Source organism: Stegodyphus dumicola, chromosome 3 (genome assembly GCF_044657685.1).
Source record: "Stegodyphus dumicola isolate Sdum_Otavi_A_Nest chromosome 3, ASM4465768v1".
Lineage (NCBI taxonomy): Eukaryota > Metazoa > Arthropoda > Arachnida > Araneae > Eresidae > Stegodyphus > Stegodyphus dumicola.
In genome coordinates, this window is record NC_140770.1 from 82,369,298 (window position 1) to 82,381,411 (window position 12,114).

General features: G+C 29.3%; 1 protein-coding gene across 4 annotated transcripts in view; it reads left to right on the top strand.

Moving 5' to 3' along the window:
* The first annotated feature begins 1,055 nt into the window (after positions 1–1,055).
* LOC118192375 (histone-lysine N-methyltransferase 2C-like) overlaps positions 1,056–12,114 on the top strand; it is a 284,640-nt gene continuing 273,581 nt past the window's right edge. For 3 of the 4 annotated variants that reach the window (XM_085813029.1, XM_085813032.1, XM_085813031.1), the window contains exons 1-3: positions 1,056–1,269; positions 3,880–4,308; positions 10,488–10,538. In XM_085813029.1, coding sequence (XP_085669155.1) covers positions 3,893–4,308; positions 10,488–10,538 — 467 coding nt within the window. In that variant the 5' untranslated portion in view covers positions 1,056–1,269; positions 3,880–3,892. The remainder of the gene's footprint in view (positions 1,270–3,879; positions 4,309–10,487; positions 10,539–12,114) is intronic. The other variant, XM_085813030.1, reaches the window with a different exon arrangement.

Consider the following 12,114-nt stretch of genomic DNA (forward strand, 5'->3'; position numbering starts at 1 on the left):
GTTTCATCATGATAAAATGATATTTAATGATTTGCAAAAAACATTGATATTTAAATTTAAGAACACAGTACTCTGTCAAGAATCAATTTACTCTGCATTTGATATTCTACATATTATGTAATGAAATAAGTGTTATGCTTTTAACCCCTTAGGACAGTTATTTCATATAAAATTAGTTTCCAATTAAAATAAATAATCATAAATTTTGCTGACAATTTTTATATTATTAGTGTTAGTAATTATTACAAGGGATGATGCTTCAGATGTCAAAAGTAAACATAAATTCAATTCTTAAAACATAATGAATAAAAAATTACAACTTATAAAAGCCAACAAAAAGTTTGCTGAGGGTCCCTTAACCGTGACGTCACAAGCCAGTTTCGTTTCAGAGCGCAGGCCTTATCTATCTCGATGGTGACGGCCAGACTCGCTCTCCCTTCTGCTGTCGAGTGGAAAGAGAATCCCCACTGGTTTTCCGATATCGATCTCGACCGGTGTCCAGACTAGACCCCTAAGCCTTTTACTTCAGCTTCAGTAATTCGGAATTTTTGACGGAATTGTTGTCGGAACTAGGACTGTATTTAGTAAATGGTAGATATCTAGTTGGTCTTGGTTTAAAGCGCTTGATTTTATTCAACAATTTCAAACGGAGGTCTCCAAAAATTTCTCACAACATAACGGCAAGTTTTTTTTTGGAGAAAATATATAACAAACTAGCTCTTGAACCGTACACCTCTATCAAGTGGGATAAGAAATATTAGTATTATTTCTAATATTATAATATATTAGAAATATATTATAATATTCTAATATTATAATAATATATATAATAATAAATAATTCTAATATTCTAATAATATAATAATATATAATTAATTCTTTTATTATACCGTTTTAATAAAAGCAATATAGAGTATATTGCTTTTATTAAAACGGTATAAAATTAACGTTTTTATTAAAACGACGGGACGGGTGGGAAATATATTTCGATTAACAATGCAAATGGTTTTAGTCAGGATACGAACAACTCAACGTATCCTAAGATATGTCTACTATGCTTTTTCTTTACAGTGTCTTGTTTGCATATTGGTTGTTTATTAACAGCCGTGTGCTCGAGTAATCAGTTGTATTTATGTAATGTTTAGGTATTGTAAAATAGAGGACACTGAACATTGTTTTTACTGTAAAAGACACCTTGAACAATTATGATTCTAAAATAATGATGATCGACAGAAATGTGTTAGTGATAGTTTGCCTATATTTATTTAGGTACTTAATATTTTTCATGAATTTATAAAGCCTCTCAGGTTGATTGCACTGAATCTTATTACTCTATGAATTTATGTTTACTTGTCAAAATTTCTGTGAAGGTTTGAATATCGGCAAATTATTTTCTTATGTGATATTTTCAACTTATACTGGGTACTATTTTCTATACTATTTTAATTATAACGAATGCGAAATTTCTGTTTCTACTTATTATGCATATTTGTATTTGTAAGTATCATTTATTTTTTTGTGATTTATGAGTGTATCGTTTTATTTCTGTTGAGAACATATAAATTCTGTATTTAGGGTATTCACTTTGAATATGACTCCATTGAAAATCAGAGCTCTGTTAAACTTAGTGAAAAAACTGTAACAGTACATCTGATTTTTATGAGCTATAAAAAACGTTCGTCAGTAAGAGTGACTTTTTTTTTAGACCTGTTTTCCGAAAGCGCATAATACCGAAATTTTAAAAGCACGAATACATATGGACGAGTGTATTTTATCTCGTGATTTCAAACAGCTTTGCTTAGTCTAAAAATACTTTTGAAATGTACAGTAATGAGGTGTTTAATTATATGAAAATTTGTAAACTAAAAGTATAAGCAAGTAATAATGAAATGGTAATTATGTGGAAATTTGTAAATTAAAGGCACAAGGATGTGATATAGGAAGGATTTGCCATGAATGATCTGTGATAAGCAAGAAAATTCTGTCTATGATAACAGGAATCAATTTTTTCATGCCATATTTTATTGACAACATACCATTGCAAATTTTTTAATCTGCATGACAGAAACAGTAAATGAATTCTCATTTGCCCTTATATATTGTACAAACATGAAACACAATATGTATCATATCTTAAGCATTTTAGAGTCATGAGTAGCATATCTATGAAGACATGAATTGTACATCTTAGGACTAAACATTATTTGAGGCACTCTAACTTGATCTTAAAGTATAGTTGGACATTGTGTCTATCATTTGTTACTGTGAAGTCAGTGGCTTTAACAATATGTAATTTAGAATATTAAGCAACCAGCAGCCTATGGATACCTTGTGTGATATGAGTTCCTTATACTGAGTTCTCTTTCACTGTATTTAATAGATATAGTTTGAAAACTCAAACTATAAATGAAGCACAATACAATCAGAAAGAGTATTCAATATCTTTTAAGCAATTTTTAATATGAAGAGTCATTTTTGATTCTCCTGCCACACATTTTCCTTACTTAATCATGTAGCTGTTTTGGCAAGCCAAAATAACGAGTCAAAGAATTGCACAAAATCGGTATCCATGTGCCGCCAAAAATTGCCAAGGGGTACCCTAAACTGTACTTTTACCCTGAAAAGTATTGAATTCACATCTGTTGGATCAGCAGTAGAGTTTTGATCAATCTGAAAAATATTTACTAGTGTGTGTGTGAGGGGGGGGGTTCTATCTGTGGTCACACAGTTATTTGAATCTTCATTCTTTGTTTACATATTCAATTTATTTTTCATTTCATTTGTCTTAGTTCTGCTGTCATTCTTCCCTTTGTATTAAGCCTATACTATGACAGCTTCATGGCTAGAGAAAGCTCATATTTACAATGATAGTGACTCAGAACTTAAAAGTAGAACTGTTACTACTTCTAAGTTCAGAAAATTGACAGGTTGCATATTAGGAGAGAAATCTTACTCATTAAATTGCAAATAAAAGGAAAAAAAAATATATTTTTGTGCTGTGCAGACATTTTCTCATCACACTCTTGTCTTTTGAAGATTAGACAATGTCAGAATCCTTTTCTTTTATACTAATGGATCGTACATTTTAAGTTACCTTGTTAGAATATTATATGTAATGTACTATACACATATTATGTTTCCTTTATACTTTTTTAATATTTGTAGTGTTTTACTGCGCATAATTTATTAATTATGGTAAATTAAGTAGGACATTTTCCAGAAAGGACTAAAAAGTCCATTAAATTTTTTTTTTTTTTGCTTTGTAAGAAAAATCGGCATTTTTTAATTTTTAGGAAATATCTCATTCCATCAGAATTGCTTCATATAATTAATAACGTTTAGCAAAATAATTTTTTTACTCTATCCCAGAAATATATCTACAGATTATGGTGGATAATATATTTGAGTTCTAGTATAATTGTTTCTGATTACTTTGTGTAGTAGGTGTCTTTAAGGGCTATGGAAAGAATGCTAGAAACTAGAAGCAGCACTTGCATGGCTGCTGAAGGGAACATATTTACTAATAACAGGTTTACTTATTTGAAAATAAATATTTTTGTGTTAAAATGCAAATTAATCAAATAATCCCCCTTCCAAAAAAGTCAGTAATAATGTTTTAGAATTCTCATTCTTTAAATTGTGTAGTATTTTATTGAGTGTTTTTAATGTAATGAATAAATTTATTAATTTTTTATTCTTATTATGAACTGAATTTAGTTTCAAAATTTCAGTCACAAATGTGAAAGCAGGTCTCGTAGCAAGTTTAAAAAACACATGTATATAGAGCTGTTATTACTAAAGAAAATCATTGCAATTTTGTGTAAAAATTACATAAATTATGCTCTGCAATCCTTTAACATGCGTACATTTCATTTTCAGTATATAGGATGTAATGAAAATGGCTGATGATTATTCTGGAGTTACCAGGCTTGAGATAGATTTGCAGTCGACTGATGCTCATCCCAATGATGATGAAAAAATATCAGTTTCATACAATCATCAGTTAGCATCTGCTTTAAATCATACAACCACTGCAGAAGCTGTTGACAATACAAATGTGCCTGAATGTTCCATATCAAGCCAGCAGGGTGCCTCTCAGAAAATATCATTGGCTGAGTTTTCCACTTCTGTCATTTCTCCATCTGATGTTTCTCCAAAATCATGTGAGCTAACAGCATTCAATTTCAGAATGGGTAACTCTTCAGTGACGAAAAGGACACGAGGTCGACCAAGAAAAGATGGTCCACGAGTAGCCAAGCATCACCTAGCACCCAAACATCACCTTACACAATCTGTTGCTGCTAAAGTGTAAGTTTTTGGTGATTGTATTGTGCATGATTTAATTTTATTATTATATTTCTAACTTTATAAATAAAAAATTGGGTACTTGCATAGTATCCATCCACTGTGAAAGGTGGCTGTCATTGAATCGTAAAAGTTGTTAGAAATCTAAGCTTAATTTGTGCCAGTTGCGCCTGTGTGAATTTTGTAGAAACTAATGCCTCTTGTTGATTTCTGCTATTTTATTAAGCTTTTCAGTTTTATTGGAAAGTTTCTTTAGAATGCTCTTATTTGTAAATTTCAGGCAGTAATTTTTCCAATCTGTTACTGTTCCATATTCAGTTGATCAGATTATAAATTCATACATATGCAATTTGATGGTAGGATCCGATATCTTTGAAAATAATTCACTGCTTGCTGTTCGTAGAAAGCAAGTCTCAAATTTTAATAATTTTTTTTTTCAAACAGCAAGGAAAACATATGGTAATAACAGTTAATTTATATCACTGTTCATAAAAGCAAAAGGTGGCTTATTGAGAATCAATCAGGATTAAATCAAACGAAAGTGCTGATGTTATGAGTGTGTTGCTACTTCACACTTATCAGTGAATAATGCTAAATTGCTCTGTTGGGCAACAGTTTTACTGTTGATGTGCAATATATAAGTACCAAAAATCATTTTCAGGAAAATATCTGGGATTTTTGAAAAAGGTGGTTTGAGTTCATTTCATTAAATACAGTTTTCTAATTTCAGATTACTTTATTTCTAAATTTTCAACACATGAAAACAAGTATGGTAGAAGACAATATCTGTTGATGCAAAATTCACCAAATACTTAAAATACATGCAATTGCTCAGATGCCTTTAGTGAAATTCTTAGTTAGTAAGATTCTAAAACTGCAGTTTTGAATTAAAAACTGAAAGTTGTGATGTCATTCAAAAGGAAAACATTAAACATGGTAGATATTTTTTATTTTCATTAGAATTGAGAGAGGGAAAAATATTCTGAAGTGAAGAGGCTGAATTAAAATAATAGTGTTATGTGACCTTGAGTCAGTGATTATTGATGGATATTTGGATATTAACAGTTATAAGTTTTTATATTATATATTGAAGCAAGGTAGTATGTTCTATTGATTATCACTTTTGTAACTTATATTAAAATAATTGGGAAATTTCAAACGGGAAACATTAATCGTAGTAGATATTTTTTGATACTCTTTAGAATTTAGGGGGAAAAAATATTATGCTAAAGTGAAGAAGGTTGAATCAAAACAATAATGTTATGTGACTCTGAATCGGTGATTATTGGTGGATGTTTGGATATTATTGGTTACAAGTTTTAACGGTATTTTTCCGTTTTGCTGGCGCAAACGATAAAGTCGCCAATAATGGTACAACTGATGCCATATGGAATATCTTCGCTGGTAACCCTTTACGCCTCATTTTCAAAACAAGTCGCAACCATTTCTTATCAGATTGATTGTTTCTTTCAGTACTGGCATACAAATGCATATAATTTTTACAAGATAGTTAAATTTTATGCCCTAAGATGATTCATAGTAATTAAGTCAATTAGGATGCAATCACACCGCTCAGCCGAAAGCGAAAATATAGGAAAGGCAAAATCGGGTTATATTCATCAATTCTAATGAGAATGCACTAGCGAAGTAAAGCACTACGGTTTTACATAATTTCTGAGTGAGCTATTCGTACAAATTGAAATAATTCTTGCATTTAAATGTGTATTCCAAATTAAAATTTAACTTGAATTTAATGTAGTTAATTACTGAGAGAATTAGATTTTTGTAGCGTTTTTTACATGAGATGAGATCACTTGGGGTCATGTGATACGAACCGGCGAATCAGGATGTTGAACCATGAAAGTATAGTAAATTCTTAAATTAACATCTTTTTATAAATTTATTGTCGTTATGTATTGGCATTTTGCAAAATTTTAAACCATATTAAATTGTTTATGCCTTCAAAATAAAACATTCTTAGAACTAACATTTGTTAACATTTTTAATGTGTATACTGTATGTTGTCGCCAACAAAGTCTGCTTGGCAAGATTTGTGCCGACGAAACGGAAAAGTACCATTTTAACATTATATATTGAAGCAAGGTAATATGTTCTATTGATTATCACTTCTGTAACTTATATTAAAATAATTAGGAAATTTTGGTAAGCTTATCTCGAACTGAAGATTGCCATGTTCTTTTAATGAATAAAATTGTACAGTAAATGCTGGACTAGCCAAAGAGCTCAGAAAATATTAATACTTAGGGAATACCTATTGAATGTATAAAAAACTTGCAGTAGGAAGCCAAATTTGTTCATTATCAAAAGCCTACATTTAAAACCGTGCAAGATATTTTTTGGGAAATGCGTTTGAGGCATAAAAGCCAATGTATTTCGTAGACCTTAAGTGTACGAAAGTAAACCACGTTATGTATTACAAAATCCCATCAACCATGATAGTTAACATAGGCCTGATTTTGAATCAGTTCCATTAAATGCACTTGTGCTAACTTTTGTTGAATTTCTTAAAGTAAGGAAAGAAATTTATGAAAAGATTGTCACAACACTTTGAAGGAACTTTAAATAATAACGATGACGATAAATGAATAAAATAATAATAATAAAAAAATATTGAATTGCTATAGACCACAAATTTGCACTTGATAAAATATACATTACTAGTGGCCATGGTTAAAAAACTTAGAGGCTGTAGAATGCGTTTAGTTTTTTTTTTTTTTTTTTTTATTTTGATATTAATCATCATGTAAATGCATTTAGGTTTAGTCATTCTTAGGCATTTAGCTGTTAGAGTGACAAATTTGTCAAATTTCCAAGATTTAACATTTTACTTTCTTAATTGTTGTTTGCCCTTGAATCCTATAAGCAGTCTTGGCACTTTTGTCATTAGAAATATGTCATCTAGAATCAGTTAACCTGTTAATGGATAAGTATGATGATGCTAATGATCATTTGTCAGTCAGTAGATAAATGTCTTTGCCTATAAAAAGAAACTTTGAACGGCTTTCATTGAAAAAAAAAAAAATTTTTTTTTTTTTGATGTTACAAATCACAGTGAAGAAGCTTTTAATAAAATATCTTGTTTTTACCGAATGAGTTTCAGTCATAATAAGAAATAATGCTTAAAATGTAATTTCTTTTGTGCTTATTTAAACACCATTTAAACACAAATTTGAAGACGTGATATATTTCTTTACCAAAAATACATAAACTGAAAAAATAATCACAAACATGATACACAATTTCTGATATTTATATAATCAACATTAATTATGAAAAATATTTAAAAAAAAACGTTAAGATTTATGCTTGTGACAGAATAAATAAAAAAATAATGCATGACTTTTCATTTTTAACCACCTATTATTGTTGTTGAACAATCATTAGCCTGCGAGCACGCGCACTGGGTATCTGATACTCGGGGGCATATTCTATGTCCCTTATCTCAAAACCCCTTTCCTGGAAATGGACAAAACCTTTTGTAGCTGAATTCAAGGTCACATTCATGAAGCTGGGAAATCTGTGGAGTGATTCTTCGAATGTTCTTCCAGGAATTGTACCGTTTGGGTATGTGACACCCGCGCGCCGTCTTGCATCTCTCAGATTTTCACCCTCACTTTCTTAGTTAGTTAGCATGGCGCGACATCTAAATTATGATAAAGAAATTGAAAAGGTTCAGAAATATGCTAGAAACCATTTCAGCAGATGATGAAATGTTTAGAGAAGAGGAGGAAGAATTAATTGATGAAGAACACAACAGCATTTATAATTCATCAATAGACAGTGATATAGACACTGAATTAGATAGTGAATTAGAAAATCAATGAAATGATGAAAATTATGTTGGTAAAAATGGCTCGGTATGGAAGAAAAACAAAATCCGAATGAATGTTGAGACTAGTTCTAAAAGCATTATGTTTAAAATTCTAGGAAATACTAGTTATTCGAAAGTGGAAGATTACTCAAATCAACTGCGGCAGCAATCCATGCTATCTTTGAAACTAAGAGAAAAAATAATATGTTAAGTACTTCATTTATTATATCCTTTAAAATATTCTAAAGTTCATTGTTTTTTATGTTAATCCACATTTATACTCATATTTTTATTATTAATGTAATTTAAAACGTGTTAATTGCTTTCGGGTATGACATACCCAGCGCACCTTCTCGTGTTCGTAATTTTGAAGCGCGTGCCTCGCGGGTTAAGCATACTTGTGATTTTAAATTGATTTAGTACAGTTAATTAATTTCTTTTGAGAAAAATAGGATTGTACATTTGGCAGCAGTGAATTTAAAAAAATGCATCATAAGACAATGCATTGTATTTTGTGTATAAGAATTAATGCTCTAGTAAATGAAATACATGCAAATTTTGCAAAGATTTTGCATTTTGAAAATTTTTATACCATGCATGGAGTTTTATTAAATTTAGAACTATTAATTGCCAAAATTCATAATTTTTATTTTGCTGGTGCTTTCTGATGATTGACAATTTTTAAATTTCTGTTAGTACTGAAAAATGATGACTGGTATTGAAAAATGATTCAAATCAATAAATTTTTTCTCAAATTTTGCATTTAAAAGAGTGGAATATTTTGTATTTAACTAAAGTAAAATGGGGTTAAAAATAGGTATTTTAAGAACTGAAATTTGTGGTCTCTGTAAAATATTATTTTTTATATTTATTCAGTACTCCCATTTCTCTGATTTGTGAGAAACTGAAATTAGAAATATATGTTTAGAGTCATTACTTAGAAAATAAATATAGTAACCACCTTTTATAAAAAGTCTTGATATTTAAAATTAGGCAGTTTCTATAAAAGGTCCTCCATTAAAGGCATTCTTCTCCACTGAGAAAAACCTGGTGGGTGTTTGTATTGAACTATAAGTGATAAAAACAGACATATATTAATAGTTGTCAGAATTGAACTTTTTTGTAATAACTGCAATTCGAAAGGAAGACTGAACCTGTTTTCAAAATCATGCAATTCTTCAAGAGTTGTTTCTGTTGTCATTGTGTTTATAATTTTTTGTCCTTGTTAAACCAGATGAATGGGATTATTAAAATCTTTGGTAAAAATAGACAAATTTTTTAATGCATTAGATTTCATCTACCTGATTTATATAAATGAAATACTTTATCTATATAAATATTTCTTTTCTTCATAAGTGAACGGTTCACTGTTTCTCTCTTTTTTCAGATATTTCAGACGACCTCGGTAAGAGTTTCTAATCTATATTTTTATTATAAATTAGGAAATGTAAACTCTGCCAGATAATACTGTCAGAACTATAGATCCCTTTCAAATTGTAACAGTAAATAAAAGATAAATGCAGTAAGATTTAAAATGGGAATATTGTTACATGTTAAATGTAAAATTATTGTACTTTATTGTATGCATTCTATGTAAAATTATAGTTAATGTGGAAAATTATAGTATTTTTCGGGGAAAAAAGGAGTTAGTTGTTTCTATTTATAGATAGAATCAGTTGAAAATTCAAATTCTATCGATAAAAAATTCAAAATCTTTACAATAAATGTAGCATAAAGATTACCCATTGATTGTTATTTACCTTATGGATTTTCCATCTTTATAATTACTTTTCTGTTACTCTATAATATTTTGATTATAGAAAAATTCTAATGCTGATGATTATGTTTAAAATTTATTTATGTGTATATTTTTACATTTATATCATGCCAGGGAGTTCTATTATATATATTTTATGAGGTAGAAATAACTATGTCATTTTCTTTTAAATTTATGTTTCATAAAATTATTCAATTTTAATCCGAAACCCCTGATAATATTCTTCCTTCCTTATTGCTTTTGTGGAATTGATATTTTATTGCTATTTTGCAAGAAATAAAAATAAAATTTAAGAGGGTAATGCAGTAATATGAACATTGTGTGAAAATATCTGTGAAAAGATTTTTTTCAGTCTTGCGTGTTTAATTAAAAATATAAAAAGAATTATGTGTGGAAGTTGAGCTTATTCTTCTCTTATCCATTTAATGACATAGGCTGCTTTGTATCTCATATTAGTTTTACTTTTGTTATATTTAGAATTTTTCATAAAACATATTTTCAAAAAAAGAATATTTCATAAAATTTAATACTTTTTTTTTTTTGCCAAATTTTTTTATTCAATTTTCATTTCAGGATGAGAGGACGTGGAAGGCCTAGAAGAGATGACATTTTACATCATAAAATGTATGAATGTGGGCAGAATACAGCCCTTTATCCATAAATAAATATTTTGATTTATAATTACATTAGCTTTCCTGCTCTGTTTATTTTATTTTTTTTTAGTTGTGTACCCTCATTTTATTTTTCCCAGAATTTTTCTATTTTCCATTTTAATATGGGGAATGGTCTTTTACCTTAAAGATTCAGTTTTATGAATATTTAAAAATTTTTTAATTATAAATTTGCATGTTGTATTAACTTCCTTTTGCTGAACTTCCACACTCTCAATACTCTTATCCTTAAAAGTTTTTTTTTCATTTATTTAACTACTGAAAATTCTTTGTCATATGTATGTGGTTAATATTGTGTTAATGCAGTAATAACTTTGTTGAAACAAAAGATAAGTTACTGTATTTGAAATGGTAGTTTAACTCTCTGAGCTGCATGACTAGCTTTATCCGGTCATAAAATTTTTTGTTACTTGATACATAGTATTAGCTTATAACTTAAGATATTTTGCTTTCTTTAATAACATAACTGTAATAACTGTAATCTAAGTTTGTGAAAATAGAGGCTAAAACAAGCAATTATATAAATTTAGCTAATATATGCTGCATAAATACAGGTCTTCATGACACATCTAAAAACTCATGCCGCTTAGAGGGTTAAGTTCTGTCAGGAAGGTCAGGTTGTTGTCCAGTGACTTATACATTTTTTGAAGCAAATTGAATTTGTATTACCACCAAAGGTACTTACGGAAAATCCCGTCGACCACAAGAAACGGCGGCCATCGTGTGTGTGTGTGGGGGAATACTAAATACAATAAAAATGTTCTTTTCTTATTTTTCTTTCAAATTTATTATATTATCATTTATTTATATTTAATTTTTCATTATAAATTTCCATAATTTTTTATTAAGGAGACATACTGTAAAAGCAATTATTTTCGCTAGGTGCCATTTCGTGGCCATTAACACATTTTTTTGAGACCATAACTCTGGAAATATTTAACAGCATGCTCTTCTGTAGTAGGCAAGTCCCAAATTTTGATCATATTTATTTATTTATTTATTTTTTTTGAAAATGCGTTATAGAGGGGAAAAAAGGAGTCTTTACTCAAGAATAATAACTAACACGTGTAATCAAAGTTACTCCAAACCCAGCATGTTTGAAGAAGACTTTTTCATTTTTGGCGAAAAAACACGTAGTTTGGCGTCTTTTCTTTAATAGGCAAAAATGGGAGACGGGATTTTCCGTAAGTACCCCACTAAATAATTTTTTAATGTAACTTTTCGCACATGCTGAAGAAACGTGCTGTTTATTTAAAATTTTGGTCTCTGTATTTATTAGTATGCAATAATGCCAAAATATATTTTTATAAAATGAGAAAGGTGAATATGATTGATTAATTAATAAATTTTTGTGGAAAATGTGCGAGGACTGTGTGCTTGAGAGATTTGCATGTGTGGAGGACTTTTGATAGAAACTGGCTTTTATTTAAATTGTGCATGGAAAAAACCATAGATGCTCCCATGCAGCCAGCCCATTTTGCCAGAAATCAAACCTTTGACAAAACTTAGCATTTCAAGGCTTCATTCTC